The following is a 20,410-nucleotide window of genomic DNA, read 5'->3' as shown; positions in this document are numbered from 1 at the left end:
AATTTTCTGGGCACAAGATTTAGATGCAATTCATTGTCCCTGTTGGGTACACCTTGAGTGTGAATCAATGCAAGGATTTTCATTAGTTTCTATTTTAGGAGCTTCATTCCCTTTTACACTTACTAAATTGAGTAAACAAATGACTAATCTAATAGTTAAACATACAATACGGATATGGTTTTAATTTCATAAATTTTTTGGATTGAATGAGTTTAATTTTTCAAGTCCTATTCAATATAATTTTTTCTTTCAACCATCTAGAATTGACTCAGCTTTTTCCTTATGGAAAATGAAGGGAATAACATGTTTTCGTGATTTATTCATTGATAACTGTTTTTTATCTTTTGAACAGTTGTCTAATAAATACAATTTGCCGAGATCACATTTTTTTCAATATTTACAGATTAGAAATTTTTTAAAAGTTACTTTACCTTCTTTTCTGGCACCATATAAAATTGAAATTATGGAAAAAATTTTAGGTTTTAATCCTTATCAGAAGGGCCTGATAGCAATAATTTATGATCGGATTATGAAAATACGTTCAGAGGAACTTGATAAAATTAAGAAGGAATGGGAAGGAGAACTCCAGATACTTTTACCTACAGAGACATGGAAGAAAATTCTTCAATTAGTTAATACATCTTCAATGTGTGCTAGACACTCTTTGATACAGTTTAATGTGGTTCACAGGACCTGTATGTCCAAGGACAAGTTAGCCCATTTTTATCATATAAATCTTATATGTGACAGATGTAATTCGAAGGTGGCTTCCCTGACACATATGTTTTGGTCCTGTCCCCTTTTGGAAAAATATTGGAAAGACATTTTTAACATTATTTCATCTGTATTGAACATTGATTTACAACCTCATCCTATTACTGCAATTTTTGGGTTACCAATGATGGAATCTCGCCATTTATCTGCTTCTGCTCATCATATGATCGCCTTTGTCACATTAATGGCCAAGCGATCCATTTTGTTCAAATGGAAGGATCCAATACCTCCCACCACTTTTCAGTGGTTTTCTCAAACTATAGCATGTTTAAACTTAGAAAAAATTAGGAGTGGTACTATTGATCCTTCGCTTAAATTTGAGGATGTTTGGAGTCCATTTATTCAATGCTTCCATATGATATAAGCTGACCTTTTTCAGATCCCTCTCAATAACCCTTGAATACAGAGGAGCAGAGTTGACGACATAATAATGTTTTTTTTTAATTGAAGAACTATCAGTCCAGTTTTTGTTTTGAAGTTTTTGGGGTTTTTTTAGTTTATTATCAATATTTTTTTTATTTGGGGGTTCTTTTCTCATATAATTAAATTTCTTTTCAATCTTTCCTTTTGTATTTGTTCACTTAATAAGAGAGTGGGAGGTCTAGATTACTTTTTTTTACTCCTTGTGATTATATATATTAACTGTTATGATTGTTATCCTGATCTCTTTGCACCATATGTATAATTACTAATGTTTTATATATATTATTTTGTACTAATTTGAAAATTAATAAAAAGATTGAAAAAAAAGAATAAAATGAAAGTATTATGGACTATTATACATTGTGCATATAAATTGATAATGAATAGACCTAAAACAGACCTTTTAATGCCTTTCATTTCCATTTCAGGATGTCCTTGAGTGGTTTAAAAACAATGAAGTAACTTTGATGTATTTTTAGTGTGGATATGGCCTTGCTTTATTTGCAGAACGAACTTGAAAGCATTGCAACTGTTTTACAGGCAAGACAGACAAATGCGCAAAAGTAACATTGACACTTATTAATAGCGGTAATTTGCAGAAATGAATAGGCACTAGGGTGTAGTTGGCAAAGCAACTTACTGCATAAATCCTTCTCAAAAAAAACTTTTTTACATGAGCTAATAAAGGTGTTGCCTCATGGTTCTTGTTAAGAAGCATTTGCTGACCATCCTCAGAGGTCAGCCATCATTCTTCAGCAGGAAGTAAAATAGTGGCATTTAGCCCTCATCGCCCAGAGATTGGCTTTGGGGATAGAGGCAGGGGGACTACTTAGCTCCCTTTTATATCTTTTTTATTCCTGGAAACTGATCTCACTGGCCCACTCATTACCTTCAGTGGTGGGGAGGACTGGCACCTGGAAATCTCCACATGCAGCTACTTGCTCCTTACGCCACTGCTGCTGTCACTTTGTCTTTTTTTTCCCTGGACTGGGCAACCAGAATGATTAGTTTTAAAATGTATCAGAGAGAGATGGAGTTGATGTGTCAGCAGGTTAACACTCAGCATCGGTGGCCAGGGCAAAAGAAATCTAAATATAGGAAATGCAGCAGCTGGTTTGTGCAAAGTAAGCACCCACAAATAGCTTTGTAATAATGACTAGGTAATTCTTTTAGTGATGTTTGGTGATGGATAAATATTGGCAAGGACACAAGAGACAACTCCCTGACTGGTTTTTGATCATTTACATCCAACCAAAAGAGTAGACAGGGCCTCATTTAAAGTTTTATTCAGAAGTCAGCACTTGCAGCAACATTGTACACCCTAAGTACTGTACTAGAGAGTGAACATAAACTTTTCTGTTCAGTTCTCTGGAATGGAATTTGAACCATCCAACTCAAAGGTAAGAGTCCTACTAAGCAAGAGGCAAATAACACATATTTTAATCCGCACAACATTCTGCTTTTTTCTTTAGTTTGCCAGTTCAGTTTTCAACAACTTGTTTCAAAACAAAACTTAATGAACATTTTATGACAATGTTGTTCACCTAGGGCTTCCATGGCAGCTCTGCATGTCTATTTAGTAATTTATGACCCACACAACCAGGAAAGATCCAGGTTTGATACAGTCTGCGCTGAGTTATCTGAATTATGCCAGAGCAATAGTAAAAGTGCTCCAATTGGCCTCTGTTTGTGAGGTTAAAGGAAGTGGGGGAAATTATTAGCTGTAGTGTTTGCTTCAATCCCTTCTGGCAATATATTTGAAAGTGCATATACCTGTATGTACAGTAATTGAGATTGGGCTTGAATGAGATATGTTGGCACACGATATTCTCTACACTTTTAGGCAGTATAGAGTAGAAGAAAATGGGCCAAAGAGAACAAGCAGCAAAACCCACATTTTAGATATACATATGTGATTTTTTAAAAAATCTTGACTAAAGGTATTGTAAAAAGGAATAAGAAAAATATAAGTGATCCTGGCATATTAAAGGGGAACATACCCTGTAAAGGTGCTTTCTGTTTGCAACCTCAATGTACTGCTGAAATTCTGAGAATAAATTATGTTATTAATTATGTGATTTTATTATTCTGTAGAGTAAAGCAATTAACTTGTTATGGGTTTGAGTACGTTTAGTAGTTACCTAACATAGGTAAAATTCCTTTGGATTATTCATTTAGAAGGGTAATGAGCTTAAGCAGTAATGTCCAGTTTAAAATGTGCCATTATTTTGGGCCTATTTATCAAGTTAGGCAAATAATGGAGATTCTAGTCAGGAACTAATAACAAAAATGGGTGCCAATTGGTCTTGGCCTTTTTTGGAAAGAACAGTATTTCACAGATTTTCTTACAAGGTAGAAGGAGATCATTCATCCCATTAGGTATATGCCAGCTCACAGGTCAATCCCATCTCCCTACTTATGTCGCTGTAACCTATTCTCTCATATGTGGCCTTCCAGACCACCTTGAATCTCCCATGCTCATTCCACCCACCTAATAGGGATAACCTGCTAACTAGCACGTATTTGGGACATGGAAGGAAACTGGCACACCTTGGGGAAGCCCACATGGTCACAGGGAAAAGTGCAAACTTCACACATTACTGGAGGTGAGAATCAAACCTGGGACACGGGAGCTGTGAGTCAGAAGAACAACCTACTATGCCACTCAGGACATTTCAAAAGCTGTAAGGTCTCATCTTAATAATCATAGGAGTTACCAATGTTTACTGTGCGTCCAGTTCCCATGATAACAATGTTGGCTCTGTGCCTCACTTGCAGTGGGCCTTGGGCTAACCCTGGAGTGCGAGAAAAATGAGATGGGAGCTAGTGCAGGTAAGTGATGGCTTGGCACTCTGCTGTATTCCTTCTTGCTTACTTGGAATGTTAGTTTGTTTGGAAAATAAATTCTTGTTTGCATCTCCCCTCAAGTGGCTTCTTTAAGTAGCTCTTTTTAGACTGCTGTGGTTACTCCACTCTGTCCAGGTGAATTTCTGGAAGGGGTCCTTAAACAGACTTCTAAGTCCTGATCTGCAGCAGAGAAGAGCTAGCTACCTTTATCAATACAGCAAACCACTAGAGCCAGCACAGGTCAGAAATTGGTCCATTTTGTCACTGTTTTTGGCACTAATAATGATACAGAGACCAATTTATCTCTCAAAATGTCGGACAGAATCGTACTTCTCATATGTCATTTTCAATTTGAGATAATGGATTCCTTCATTTCTTCGGTGATTTCCATGTGTTGGTGTGGTCTCATCAATACAAGCTGTATGCCAAAGTACATAATCTTGGAGAGCATTTGAGGTTTGACTCACAGTTTAGCTCAGCTCAGTTCAGTCAAACAGTAGCGAGAGTCCTTTGTCTGAGTTATGTCTTTGCATTTATTTTCAGAATTGAAACAAGCAGAACCTGAAGGGAATTTGATCTGGAAATAAGTGCAGTGATAATTCTCTCTTAAATCAAGAGGAGTTTGACTTACAAAAGTTAAGTTCATCTTCAAGCCAAGTTTGCTTGAAGTATTTTTAAAGTCACTAATGATAAGATTGAGTTTTGATGATAACTGGTTTCTGTTCAGCGGTACGTTACATGCGGATAAATCATCTTGTAGGTTTTCATTTAGCCTCAGTTGTTAGAGCATTTATCACTTCCTGAAGGTAAGAGAAATATATAATGCAGAATTTGTGAGATTATGAAGTGTTCAATGAAGAGTTTCAATGTTACAGTAGACTCCAAATTAAAGACTGAAAGTTTATTTATGACGTTGACCAATGATGCTGAATACTGGAGGATATACAGTATCTTCACCTGATTTTAAATTTGTAACATGAATTATAGAAGAAACCAACAAGCTACAATTCTTCCTTTAAAGACAGGGAATGTTACTGGAATAGTTCCATGGACATTGGTTATCTCTGATATTACATCCAAGTTGATATTCCTCGAGTGTTAGGGCATAGTAATTAGCTACTTGTGAAATTTGTCATATCATTGCTTAATTCTGTGCTCACTTAATAATCAGAAGCATTTCCAGATATTAGAAAGCTAAATGCAATTATTTAGCTGTCCCACACTGAAATGATTGAACTTCGTACTTCTAAGAGTATATTTTAATGTGTTTAAAAGGATTAAAAACACCGATTGCTTACTATCAAATCCAGTTTGGTAAAGATCTTTGTACAAAGGACAGAAAGATATTTTTCTGCTTTCTGTTGCTCAGTTACATGGTGATTACATGAATTGAACCACTGAGGAATGCAGCTTTTTTCTTATCATGGCAAAAAGATCAAGGATGTTTGAAAGAAGATAACAACACTTGAATTCGAAGAGCTGATGCATGTAGGTTATCTATTTACCAGCACTCTGCCCTCTTTTCAAGGCTTAGGATGCTAACTACCAACATTCTCCCAGTTGTATTAAATTGTATTAGCAATGCAAGAATGTGAAATAAATATTCTTCCGCGCAGTATGGAATATATCATATTCTAACAGCATGCAAATGACTAGATTTAAAAGAAACTCATTTTAAACATTATAAGAATAATGAATATTACAGAGGATTACTAAATTAAAGGGCCAGAATTACTATCACTGATGAGTTGCCCACCCTTATGGCTTATATACAGAAAAAAGTATGGATTTACCTTTTCCAGGTTCCCCATTATCAATTTGCTGATAAATCTACTCAATTCTAATTGGCTTGCCCTTGTACAATAAAACAAGCCCAACCTCTGAAATGACTGAAAGACTTTGACAGCAAAGAAAATCTATATGTTATTCATTTCAAGTACTTTGAATGTTTCTGAATATCCCTGATCTATTCAGAAGCCTTAAAAATCTATTAAAGCATTAAATAAACAATTACTTTATTATAACATTATAATTAAATTGAATCACCTAAATAATTAGAAGCATTTAAACAGAATGCTCCCTTGCAGCCATTTCACCTCCATTCAAATGTAACATGGAGCAAGCTCAGTGGGCAGAATTCAGCAAGTTCATGTTCTACCTTTGAATTCCATGGGGAGTCCAGGGTGAGAGAGCAGTTATGAAATCACTGACAGAACTTAGCTAGAAAGTTCAAAACTTCCACATTCATGTAGGAGTCCTCAATATCCTGACATATATTGGGGTGGGAGTTGGTAAATGCTGGCAGTTCAGTGCAAAAGATTTCCCAGTATATTTCAGCCCATGCTTATTCACAATCATAGCCCAGCATTGCAGTAGCAAAACCTATGTCATTTAATGTCACAAATGTAGTATTTGTTCTTTCAGGGATGATATATGACCAGTTAATGTGGTGTGACTGTTGGGAAATAGATGTGGAACCGACCAATGCAATCTATGAGGATCCCTGATTCAGTTCCCAATCTGATAAATGCATGAACAGTATCACAGGAATTGCAATTGCTTTCATGCTCCATGCCAAGGGAAAAGCAAGTCAATTTCAACATATTATATCCCTCTTGATTTTAGTGTATCAATTTCAAAGTTTCTTGAGTGGGACTTGACCTCATAACTTCATCAGAATTTAAAATAAACCCCATTGCATGACAAAATAGAGATGGTAGAATGAAGAAAGACAGTGAATAATAAATACCTCACAAATATCAATAAAAAAGCTGTAAATTATATATCCATAAATCCTTAGAAATATAATTTAGAATTTATTACTAAAAATAATGTTCTTCCAGAAATTATGCTTCTTGTAATTTATTGACATAAGATTGTAAACATTAGCTTCAGTGAAGAATATCAATAATCTGGGCTAGTAATTATTTTGCAGGAGTGTGAGGATGAAGAGTAAACTTTTTTGTTCAACTTTGCACGCTTGAATTAGCTGAACATAAGATGTCATTAGCAAAATTATAGAAGCATTTGGAATTCCCTCTAGCTCCCCCGTCAGTCTAAAGGAAGAAGAACAAAGGCAACAAATCATAACAGGGAAATACAGCCCCAAAGGAAGTGTTTTCAAAACACTTGTTAACTTCTAGGTTCTGTAACTGGTAAATATAACAAATTGTATAAATCATTTGACAACATTATTGTATTATAAACAAGTATTATGCCTCAATACATATTGCTGTATGTCTTGACTTGCATACGGATGGATCTGGGAGATTTCCTTCCCTAAAGACAATGAGTAAACTAGTTGTGTTTTAGAACAACCTTATAGTCACTGATACCAGCATTAATTTAATTCTAGATTTATTTAGATAACTGAATGTAAATTCAGCACGTATCTCCTGATTGCTAATCAGTAACTTAACCACTATATTAAGATTCCTACTATGTTTTAAAATGGAAGAAAACTTTCTCTATGGTCATTAAGGAAAGATCACCTCCCACAACCCTTCAAAGTGCACCCACAAAATTCCCCTAATAACATTCCCATATTAGACAATAGCAATCCTTATGATGCTTGAATAAAAATAGTAATATAGGGTAAAAAATATTGTTTCACTTCTGAATGGCCTATCTCTAGTTTTAAGATTATGTTCCCATCTTTTGGATTTTCCCACCAATTTGCATAGTTTCTGTGCATCTTTTCAAAATCCTTTTATCATTTTTAAACACGTCAGTTAGATCATTAGCTCTTTAAATCAAAGAAAATACAAGCCAGAATTATTGCAACTTAATTCTTGGAACTCTGGTGAATTATACTCTTGAACCATAGAACCATACAGCACAAAACAGGCCCTTCGGCCCACCATGTTGTGCTGTCCATCAAACCACCCTCACACTACCTAACCCTTTCCTCCCGCATATCCCTCTATCTCACATTCCTCCATATGCCTATCCAACAAGCTCTTGAACCTGTCCAATGTATCTGCCTCCACCACCACCCCAGGCAGTGCATTCCATGCACCAACCACTCTCTGGGTGAAAAACCTCCCCCTGACATCTCCCCTGAACCTCCCACCCATAACCTTAAAGCCATGCCCTCTTGTATTGAGCATTGGTGCCCTGGGAAGGAGGTGCTGACTGTCTACTCTATCTATTCCTCTCAATATTTTATATACCTCTATCATGTCTCCTCTCATCCTCCTCCTTTCCAGTGAATAAAGCCCTAGCACCTTAAGCCTCTCCTCATATTCAATACGCTCTAATCCAGGCAGCATCCTGGTACATCTCCTCTGCACCCTCTCCAACGCCTCCACATCCTTCCTATAATGAGGCGACCAGAACTGAACACAGTACTCTAAGTGTGGCCTAACTAGAGTTTTGTAAAGCTGCATCATCACCTCGCGGCTCTTAAACTCAATCCCGCGATTTATGAAAGCCAACATCCCATTGGCCTTCTTAACTGCTCCTTCCACCTGTGAGGCAACTTTCAATGAACTGTGAATATGAACCCCCAGATCCCTCTGCTCCTCCACACTGCCAAGTACCTTGCCATTTACCCAGTACTCTGCCCTGGAGTTTGTCCTTCCAAAGTGTACCACCTCACACTTCTCCGGATTGAACTCCATCTGCCACTTGTCAGCCCAGCTCTGCATCCTATCAATATCCTTCTGTAAGCTCCGACAGCCCTCCACACTATCCACAACACCGCCGATCTTAGTGTCGTATGCAAACTTACTAACCCAGCCTTCCACCCCCTCATCTAAGTCATCTATAAATATCACAAAAAGTAGAGGTCCCAGAAGTAGAGGAACCAGGAATATATTTCCTGAGAGATGCAATTATCCCAAAACTGAATCGAGTTCAACAGCTGGAATATGACCAAGGCTCTACAATTGAAGCACAAACTTCAACCTTTGTAATTTCAGTCTCCTTAGTATTATTTTCAGTTCAATTTAGGAAATTAATAATAAATGATCCCAACATAAATTGCAGGATGAGGTTCAAAGAATTTTGGCTGACTTGTAGACAACTTCGACAAAATTGTGGAAACTGTATATCAACTTCTTTTATTATAAGTGACAATTTGCAAATGACAATAGGCACATTTATTTCAGGAGGGTAAAGTAGCTTAATCTACAACACTATTTATATGTTTGAAAAGAAAACTTATTTACCTACTAATAATGGCGTTGTCTTGTGGCTCCTATTGAGAATTAGCTGCTGTCCATCCTCAGCTCTCAGCCATCATTCTTTAATGAGAATGAGAAATGAGCACAGCAGCTCTTGACATTAATGGCCTGGAAAGGTGGGGCAAAGTGGTAGCTACTTCATTCCCTCTGTAGGTGGTATGGCCCACTTAGTTTGATGGAGCCCAGGACTAGGTCTCACTAGCCTTTCAACCACCTATCATTGCTAGGATGGCCTGATACTTTACAATGAAAACAGAAAATGTTGGAAATACACAGCAGGTCAGGCAGCAAAAGAAAAAAAGTTAACTTTTCAGGTCAATGACCCTTCATCAAATGAATACCAGTCTTGTTCTAAAGGGTCTTGCAGAGTTGAAGAAACTCTGGAGAGCAGCAATAAAGAGAGCTAACTATCATTTGAATGATGGTTGTTTGGATAGCCATCTACTGCATAAAATAATGCATCTTCAACTTCATTTAATTCAGTTTATTTTGTCAATCTTTTAACCAGAATAAAAAGAAACATTAGATATCTTGCTGATCATTCTTTGGCATATTCTTTCTTGAAATTCTCTAATTGGAGCTCAGTAATTTAATTACAAACTATAAGGTATTGCAATGCAAAATAAAAATGCAAAATTCTGAAGGTCAGGCAACATCTGAAGACAAAAAGACAACACAAGAAAATAGCAGGAGAAGGCCACTTGGCCCTACTGTTCAATAAGATCATGGCTGATCTATGCTGGCCTCAGCTCCTCTTCTGTGCCGATTCCCATAATCTTCAGTTCTTCAATCTTTTAAATATTTACCTATTTCCATCTTAAATATATTTAATGATCTGGCCTCCACCACCTTCAGAGACACAGAATTCTGAAGATTCACTACCACCTGAGAAAAGAAATTTCAATGTACCTCAGTTTTAAATGACCGGCCTCTTATTTTGTAGCTCTGTCCCCTTGTTTGTAATTCTCCCACAGATGGGAACATATCAACATCCACTCTGTGAAGCCCCCTTAGGATCTTATATGTTTGAATAAGGCCACCTGTCATTCTTCTATAAACTCCAAGAAATACAAACCCGAACTGTATAGCCTTTCTTGTAGAACAAACCTTTCATTCCAGAAATTAGCCTGGTGAATCTCTTTTGGACTGCCTTCAATGCTATTATATTCATTTTTAGTTAAGGGGACCAAAACTGTGCACAGTATTCCTAGTGTCTCCTCACCAAAATCACATACAACTGAAGCAAAACTTCCCTATTCTTAAACTCCAACCCCTTTGAAATAGAGGCCAACGTGTCATCTGCCTTCTTAACTACATGTCAGAACTGACTGCTAACAATTTGTTATTCAAGAAAATTAATATTTCAGTTGGATGATACTTCAGCAGAACATATAGTGATGCATCAACCTCCATTCTGCAGTCTCTTTATTTATCTTAAGAGGCTCCACGTTCATTGCTTTGACTCATCTTATTCTGCTTGGTCTTGCTCATCCCACGCCATCTCTCTTTTATATTGATCTCTGACAACAGTATCCAAGTGGATCGTTTATTCTATTACAATGGTAATGCAGTGAATATCATGACCATTGTGTTTTGTGACTGTTCCAGTTTATTTCCTCCTTAGTGTTTAAGTCCCAGTTGCCTAGAAACAGGAATTCACCTTTTGGTGTGCTGTACATACTGCCTATAACACTAATACCCATTCAGATCTCTTGAAAAACTTGCATGAAATTGGGCAAAAATATGTTAAAAATAGTATTATCATTTATTATTTATCATTTAGATTTGTGTGCCAAAATTGGATCTATGCACTTTATATCAACTACTACACACAGACGTCACAGTTGCTATCATCATTGCCACACTGGTCAGTGGGAAGCAAATCAGCACTTAAGGAACTATCCCCATGTCAGCCACAGTAAAATGGCAGAAAAGGCTGCTGTGGAAGTGAGGGAAAATGCAGGGAAGCTGGGCATGGATCTAACCTTTGTGTCTGGGCCTCACAACCACCAGTCCCACACACATGATGAACTGGCCTGAATTAATACCAACACTGTGAATGGCCACAAAGCCATTACCAGATGCAGTAAAAACAAAAGTGCTGGAGGCACTCAGCAGATCAGGCAACATCTGCAAAAAAAAAGAAACAGGAGTTTAAGCTTTAGGTCAAAGACCCTTTGTTACAACTGGGAAAGGCAGAAAACAAGAGCAACGAACAAGATGCTGGAGGAACTCTGCAGGTCAGGCAGCATCTGTGGAAGGAAAACTAGTTAGTTTCAAGTTGCAGAGAGGGTAAGAGAGAGAGATGGATAAGATAAAATGAATATCTCTGATGAGGCGAGGCCAGGGTTGACATGGGAATACACTACCCATAATTTTATCTGGTTGATATGTTAATGAATGAAATTAGAGAAAAAACATGAACAGAAGTATATAAAAGCTGTAAAATGAGAGCAGTTAGAGAAAGAACATAAACAATGGAATGGAGAAGTTATGAAATGTAGGAAATACCATAATAAGACCATAAGACATAGGAGCAAAATCAGGCCATTCGGCCCATCAAGTCTGCTCTGACATTCGATCATGGCTGATTTATTTTTCCCTCTCAATCCCATTCTCCCGCCTTCTCTCTGTAACCTTTGACGCCCTTACTAATCAAAAACCTATCAACCTCCGCTTTAGATATACCCAATGACTTGGCCTCCACAGCTGTCTGTGGCAATGAATTCCACAGATTCATCACCTTCTGGCTAAAGAAATTCCTCCTCATCTCTGTTCTAAAGGGACATCCTTCTCTTCTGAGGCTGTGTCCTCTGGTCCTAGACTCTCCCACTACCGGAAATCTCCTCTTCACATCGACTCTATCCAGGCCTTTCAAAATACCCAGCAGGTGAGGCCATGTTAATGGAGAGGGAAAAACTGAACTATGATCTGTGCCAGATTTGGCAGTGCGGATATAAAAAAGAAAGCAAGTCGTCTGAAATTGGAGAATTCGATGTCGAGTCTGGAAGACTGCAACATGCCCATGTCGAAAATGAAGTGCTGTTCCTCTAGCTTAGGTTGGACCTTGTTATAATTGTGCAGGTCACAGACAGAAAATAAAAAAAATAGAATCAAAAGGGATAAAAATAAGAGTGAAAGAAAAGAGAGCAATAATTTTCCAAATGATGAAGTCTCGAATTTGATTATTTCTACAAATCTGAGAAGGGGGCACACTTGCAAAGTATAACCTACAGAAGAGAGGGCAAATTGTTGAAGAAATATGGAATGTTAGGATAAGGAAGTAAACCATGTTGAAAGTAGTAGAATAGCTTAGCTGCTGTCATGGTTTAGAGAAATAACAGTGTTTGACTCTGATCAAATAAATCACCTAGTAAATCAAATGTTGCAGGTACTCTTGTGATTAATGAGACATCATTCATACTGAATAATTTATTGAGACATTAAATTGCTGCATAGAGCAATGTAGCCACATGTTACTCCTCCCGCCAGGAGGGCCGCTGCAGCGAGAACTGCGACGTGCGTGACGTTAGGCGCCCGTGAGTGGCGGTAACGCGCGTCCTGCTCGTTCCCTCCTCACTATGTTATCGAGTGGTAAAGATGGCGGATTTCCTGCCGTCCCGCTCCCTCCTCGCTGCTTGTTTTCCGAGCTGCGTCCTCACCCAGCGAGAGGCCGAACAGCTTCGCAAAAGTAAGCAGATAGACGAGCTCATCTCCCGGGATAAGACTTACGTGCGGCGACTAGTGAAAATCCTGCTGCTCGGCGCCGGCGAGAGCGGCAAAAGCACTTTCCTTAAGCAGATGCGAATTATTCATGGGCAGGATTTTGATCAGAAGGCCAAGGAGGAGTTCAGGGGAACCATCTACAGCAACATCCTGAAAGGCATTCGCGTCCTAGTGGACGCCAGGGAAAAGCTCCGCATCCCCTGGGGAGACCCCGGCAACCAGCAGAACGGCGAGTTCCTGATGAGTGTCGACACCAGGGCGTTGACCGGGGCCGCCGCAGGCCTCGTGGAGACGCGGGTTTTCCTCAAGTACTTGCCGGCCATCAGATCTCTGTGGGCGGATAGTGGCATCCAGAACGCTTACGACAGGCGCAGGGAGTTCCAGCTGGTGAGTAACTCGGAACCGTGGTTCAGGGAAAGATGCGCGGGCTTTGAAAGGCCTGGCTTTGGGGAGAGGAACGAGAAGCCAGCGTCTTCCTGAAGAGGGTGTGTTCCGAGTCAGAGTTTTGGGCGGGTGGAGGTCTTCTTTAGTTTATTCAAATAAACTTTGGGACGAGACAAGTTTTATATATATACAGTTTTTTAAAAAATCCAAATTTATTGGTTTATCCATTTACAAATGGACGACTCAGCTCGCCATGATCTTCAGTTTTTTTTAGAAATTGAAACTGATTTGAGCAGTCCCATTAGTGTGTCTCAGTTGTTGGACGTAGGTTTTGAATGTTTACAGAACACGCATATTTTTGGAGCACAATTATATATGAAGTTGAAGTCGAAACTAAGGATTTTTTTTAATAACATCACTTTTTTGGTAAGTTTTGCATCATTTTCCCTAGAACTAATCTAATCTTAATTAGCATTAAAATGTGTAATTTATTCGGAAAGACGTGACATCTTCAGGAATGACTTGCCGGGTTGTTTTGTGAATAAAAGTTTATGAAGATTTAAGCTGTCCAAGGTCACTGATTTTGCGAGTCAGTTACCACACGAATCAAGTTTTACCAAATGCATATCGTTTGGTTGATTGATTTTAGAGATCAGATCTTTAATGTATTTATAATGCATGCAGGTGGTATTGTTTTTTTAACAGTAAAACTTCAATACAAGTGTCTGACAAATTTTAACCAATTTGATTTTGAGAGCTACATGTAGTTAATATTTGATTTATTTTAAATAATGTGTGCTCCTTGCTTCTCTGTATTTACAAATATTACTGCTATTTTATATTGCTGCAAGCTTTGTGTCCCTCTAAGACAAGCAGAATATTCATATTTTCCAAACTGAAAGGTAGAGTATTTTCAACTAGAGAAATCACTACTTTCATATTATCCAGTTTGGGTGGATGGGATGTGCATGTTTCATTGAATGTGCATATTTACTGCCAACGGGTTTCTTTTGAGTAAGTAGAAATAATAAAATGAAATGAGAGAGGAAGTGAAATAATGAAACTTTTGTTCGGTGGGGACATCACTATTGGGAATTACCTGATTTAAGTTTACTGTTTTTCTTTGATAACTCTGCAAAGCTAGTACACTATATTTAGCAGAAAGTAGTTTATTTCCTGTACCTGCCACTGTGCAATTTTCTCTTTGTACTTTCTATGTGGTTGTGTACTTTCTGATTCTCAAATCTCAGGATGAGAGGCTGGGTGTTCTTAGTGAAGTAACAGACATGACCACTGACGGGTTTCTGCTTTGTGATTAAATAATGGGTGAAGTTCATGATAGTGATTTGGTCAAGAGTTAATGGAATTTGGCAAATATGGGAGAATTGAATCTCAGATAGTCCAGGAATTTGAATTCTCAGTTTTCTGGTGGCAAGCCAATTGTACTCGCTGTTTAAAATGAAGATGCACTGATGTAGAACAACTTTGTTGAATTTTGAAAGCTGCAGGGAATTGGAAATCTTGTATAATCAGTTCCGTTAACTCAAACCCAAAGATAAGTTGATTTTAATATTGACCCTTATCCTGGAGTGAAAGTAAATTTCAGCTGATTTGGGACTGAGAGGAATATTAATTGAGTGCTGTTCCCCATTTTCCCTATATTGATTGAGTAATCCTGGTCTTGTTGGCAAATCAGGCTGTTCATTGTTCTTGAATATACTGATTTTAGGATTAAGCATAAAATCAAACAAAAATCAATAATATTAAGCCATTTATATCATCTATTATATACGTGCAAATGTAAATATGTTAGTAATTATTGAGTTGAATGTGAATACTGAGAAACTTGTTGTCCACTATTTTAGCTGAATGCTCATAATCAGTAATAAGAAGTATAGATCTCCATGGCAAAGCACATGGAGATCTATACTTCTCATTACTGATTATGAGCATAGGGGAAGAAGGAAGCAAGTTTGAAAATAAAAGCAAAGCTTTTTTGAATACATAATAAATATTCACTGAAATAAAAAAAATGAAATTGCTGGAAATACTCAAGTCTGACTACATGTGGAGAAAGAAACCTTCAATGTGTTGGTGTCCTTTCATAAGAACGATCTTAATTCTGCTGAAAGGTCATTGACCAGAAATGTTATGTCTGTTTCTCTCTCCACAAAATAATGTGACTTGCTGAGAAAAGAATGTTTTCAGCATCAGCAGTATTCTGATATTGAAGTTAATATTGGGTATAGAGTTACAAAGATACTGAACTATCAACATCTAATCAATAGTGATTAGAAGAAACAAGGAATAAGAAATGAAGCATTTTCCTCATGTCATGCATGACATTATGTAAGACAACACATACCACAGTTGAGTAAAATATGAGGAAATGATTAATTCAAATTTCTCATTCCTGGCTGCCCTTCTTTCCTCAGGTCACTTTTCCCCCCAGGGCCGATTGCCTCCTCCTCACCATGTGTTTGCCCCTCTATTCTCCTGTTTTCTACCCACCCCCATGGCTGCCCCTCTTTACTCCTGTCCCCAACCTCTGTGTACCCATCCTCCCTTTCCGTTCTCCTGCCTTCCCTCCCCACCATCTGCCCTTCCCTCTCCCCTCCCCTGCCGTCACTCCCCCATAAACTCAGCAACCTTCTCTCTCATCTCTGTAACAACCCCCCCTTCTCTCCCACATCGCTGCTTCCTTGCACCCCTCCCCCCACGCCAGCATATATAGAAAAAATATTATTCTCTCTCACTCTCATACACTCACACACACTCGCCTTTTGTGTTAACTGGAATATGCTGTTCTCATTCTAAGTGAAGAAGTGCTCTCTGACATGGGATTATTGGGCCATATAGTGCCATCACATGGAAGAACCAGAAGTACCCCTCCTGTACAGCAGCTGATATAAACTTTGACAGTCTGCTTAGCATGTTATCCAACTTATCAATGTCCCTGACATACAGAACCATGTAAAAACATTTTTAAAGTGTATTTAAAAACCAATGAAAACAGTGTCTAAAATTGAAAAATATGCCATTTAAATAAAAAAATATAGAAAAAATGGAAATTAAGCTTAACTTAAAAAAACAATTTGGAATTACTAAATACTTAAATTAGGTCCTTATTAGCCATTCCCTTCAATTGAAATGAATGGATACATTCAGATTTATTGGGCAGATTGTTCAATGCAAGTGCTGAAAATTGCAGCAAATTTGCTCTTTACTGCTGAAGATTGTTTGGTGAATTGCCAGCTACGTGTGGCCAGCAAACTCTGGGCTGCCCTGTTTGGGTGGGACTCCCAAGGTTGTGGTACTGTTTACTACAGAGCAATTCTGGCATTTGGAGTAGCCCTGCCAAGGTTTTCTAGCAAGTTCTAGCCTGAAGTTTGTTTCTCTCTGCAAGAACATCTGTTGTTTGAGATCCTGAGTATTTTCAGCATTTATTTGTTTCAAATTTCCACATTAAAACTTTTGGAAAATATTGCTGTATTTGTCTGATGTCTGATTTTAGCTGATTTCAGTTTGGGCATTGTCCTTTGATTAGTTACTCAGTGCTTTGAGCGCAAAGGAAATTACCAGATTCATTTGAAGTCTTCCACCTGCTTAGAAAGTTAATGTACAGAGCTGCAAATGATTTTTCATTGATTTCTCAAAATTTTGGTTTTTATTTACTTGATTAAATACATTTTGAAAGTTTGAAATTCTTCATGGACACAAATTAATGGTAGCATTTATCTGACAATGTGTTCCTGCTAATGAAACATTTTGAGTTGATGGATTTTCAAAGACTCTGTCCACTTCTGCAGGATAAAAACTTGTACATTTTGAACAGTGGAGGAGAGTAAAGATAATTTGGATACATTTGCTTTGTGCAAATGGATTTTTTTTCATTGACAGTACATATTGGAATAACAAGAGGCAGCAGTTGGAAAACTGCAGGCATTGTTGCCACCAATTTCATCACTTCCCCTTTACTTGACTGGGCAGTGTTCTGAGATGAGTAATGAAGGAGGATGGTCTCTGTTAAGAACACCCATTTTGTTTATGGATTTCCTGCCTTCTGCCTTTTACTTTGTATCTGATTTTTCAGAATTGTAGTTAGCTTGAAATTCTGTAGATTAGTTGTTTATAATTGAATGAACTGAAATTTACTCTTAATAGAAAAAGGAAATTGAATAGTTACAATGTAAGCATTTGACCATAGGAGAGAGCAAACTTCATCAGTAGGCTGCATGATTCTTTTTTTTACTAGAATTCTTTACATTTGTGTATTTATTTTTGGCATTTATTCTTTACGGTGCATTGTTATGCTTGAATTTTGTTTGGGTCTTTCAATGTATTCTCTGAATTGGTTCTTATTTTTCTACTTACAAATTGCTATTGAATTCCCTATTGGTTTGTTTAATACCTTAAATAGAGTTAACCAGGCAGTTTTTTAAAATTGATTTTGTTATAAAAAATCAAAGCTTTGATTTGATTTGGAACTTCTGGAGCAGTTGACTCACTATGGTCATTTCTGCCATTTAACACTTCTAATACTCTCACTTTATTCAGTCAGAAGAATAATGTTCCTTTGCTTGACAGATAGTGAAGTCTTGAGTTTAAATGCCAGATGATTTGCAGTCTTGATGTCATGTTGGGAATCTTACAATATATTAGAGAATTAGGGCATTGTGTACACTTTAGATTCGCTGAGCTCAATTGCAGTTAGTCCATTGGGACAGGTATTTAAATCTATTTCATTGGATACTTGAAAGTTAAGACCATGGTTTAGCATTGTTTTGGTAGCTGGGTTGATTCCAGTCCTAGTTTTAATAGAAAATAAATCTTGAGCCATTGCTGTTCACAAAGTTTAATGCCGAATAAATTCAGGAAGTCTTACCTCAGAACAGTGTGGTTGTTGGTTTGCATCATGAGATTGCTCATCTCAGTCCCCAAAAACAAACACAAACATAGAATTGTACTATAGGCAGTTAGTGTTGGGAAATATTAAATTATATTAATTGTAGACATTGATTAAGATGTTAGTTGGTAATATTTGGTGCCGCCTACTGCTCTTAATTTTGACATGAGTAGACCTGGGTCTAACTAGTTGAACTGATCTTGGGGAAAAATGGAGAGAAAAGGTAGAGATACAATTCATCTTTGTGATCTTGATATTTGTCATTTTCATAGGGCCCTTTTGATCTGCCACTGCACTAATTTGCATTATATCCCACAGCTGATTTCTCATTCAGTTAGTAGTAGCTGACTTTGTTGCACAACAGTTTATGCAGTTGATTGAAGATTATATTTGAAAATTGGTTTATTGGAAGTGGAGTATATTTGAAATGTTTTATGCAGAGTAATCGCAAAGAAGCTTCTGTAAGCAAGTTTTACCCAACCTATCTCATTATGAATACTTAACTTTATTTGGCATGGAAATTTGAGGAAGAATAGTGATATTTGCACAGTGAAAATGATGCATTTGGTTTACCTACAGGAAGTACATTTTAAGTATTCAGATAAAAGCATGTGCCTAGATAGCTTAGTGGATAAATGCATGGTATTTTCTACCAAATTTATCTAAATGAAATATCCTAGCCAAATGTAGTAGTTGGCATAACTAAGAGGCTTTTGAAAAGCATGGATTGAGCCTTGATCCTTCCTCCATCTCTGCACTACTACTATGCCAATATGACTCTGTTGTTACTCTCACCACCATAATGATCCAAGAGGGAGAAATGGTTGTCTGGTCATATGTTCTGTGATGTTGGAGAGGTGAATAGGATTGATATAACTAGTCATCTAGTCACTATCACCTTCAGGATTTAGGATTGAAATAATAGCTCATTAGAAATCTGAACAGTACTGAATTATATAGTTAGTTCATTTATCTCTGCTTTTGTGCAATTCTTGCCTTATTGCAGGTGTTCTAGAGGCACTGGTGGTGTTTGAAGGGTGGATTGAAAGCACAGTGTAGGCATTTCTGTGAGGTATGAAAGATGCTTGAACTCCTATAAAAGTTATTGGCATAATTGATATTGTTTGTGATTGGTACCTTCAGTAATAGAATTGTTAGTGAGATTTTTCTGACATACATCACTTAAGTGGTGGATATTGGAAGTTTGTGTGGTTCCTAGCCACACAGAGCACACACTTTATATAATTTTTAAGTATATTCTTTTGTCATTTGTAATCCTTCATTTGATGCATCAAGTTGTATGTTTTGACTACGCTGAGGCTTTCTGCTTTGAGGAAAGTAGAAATCAACTTGTATAGTTTTCCAGTCCAGATTGCTTTCTTGTAAAGGGTATTAAAATTATTTGAATTTGAGTATCAGGTAGGTCAGAGTCAAACTTGAGTGATGACTTTTGTTTTCAAAGTAACCTGGCATTCTTGAGCATAATGATTGCTTTATTAATGTACTGGAGGGTTGGTGTTATTTGTGAATGTACCTCAACGTGAAAGTGGCTTCAAATTGAGGAAATGTTGAAACATATAGAGCCCTTGTCTTTTCATTCATTGTATTTGTGCATGAATGGATATATTACATTTTCAGCAAGGGTGGGGTGAGCAGGAACAATGCTGTTTGCTACAAAATATTTAATTCTTTGTTTTGCAGTGACTACCAATGTGGAATAGCCCATTTGAGTATTTCGGTTCTGAAGGACTGATCTCTATGTATATTTTTAAATTCTCAACATGGAAATCTTTGTTTAATGGAGAAGCTATAGTAAGTTGGGCCTATTTAAGCAGGTTGTAAAATGCCAGCTTTCTATTTGGTAAACTAAGCAATTAGATTAATTGTTTCAAATATTTTGATTTGAGGCACTTTTTTTCTTTCGAAAAGGCCAGCTTGGATTTCATGAAGAATTATGTCAATATACAAATGGTACAATGTACAAAGTTACTTTTAGAAGCTTTGAAGTTTGCATGAGTTATCAAAGCCACAGACAAATATGCTGAATTGGAAGATGTTTTTTGAGCTGACATCTGTGATTTTATTCAATGGCTTTTAAGAGCTGATACCAAACAGTCTTGTCCTTTTATGTTATCTATCAGCTTTTTTCCAAATTAGTGAATTG

At 37.3% G+C, this 20,410-nt stretch overlaps 1 protein-coding gene across 1 annotated transcript in view; it reads left to right on the top strand.

The window, feature by feature from the left end:
* The first annotated feature begins 12,701 nt into the window (after positions 1 to 12,701).
* gna13a (guanine nucleotide binding protein (G protein), alpha 13a) overlaps positions 12,702 to 20,410 on the top strand; it is a 66,083-nt gene continuing 58,374 nt past the window's right edge. Inside the window, exon 1 of the mRNA XM_052033262.1 lies at positions 12,702 to 13,343. Within this exon, the coding sequence (XP_051889222.1) occupies positions 12,831 to 13,343 (513 nt within the window). The 5' untranslated portion in view covers positions 12,702 to 12,830. The remainder of the gene's footprint in view (positions 13,344 to 20,410) is intronic.

The sequence above is a fragment of the Pristis pectinata genome, chromosome 18 (genome assembly GCF_009764475.1).
Source record: "Pristis pectinata isolate sPriPec2 chromosome 18, sPriPec2.1.pri, whole genome shotgun sequence".
In the NCBI taxonomy this organism is placed as follows: domain Eukaryota; kingdom Metazoa; phylum Chordata; class Chondrichthyes; order Rhinopristiformes; family Pristidae; genus Pristis; species Pristis pectinata.
The sequence above is the reverse complement of the archived record's forward strand: the minus strand, read 5'-3'. Positions and strand labels throughout refer to the sequence as shown.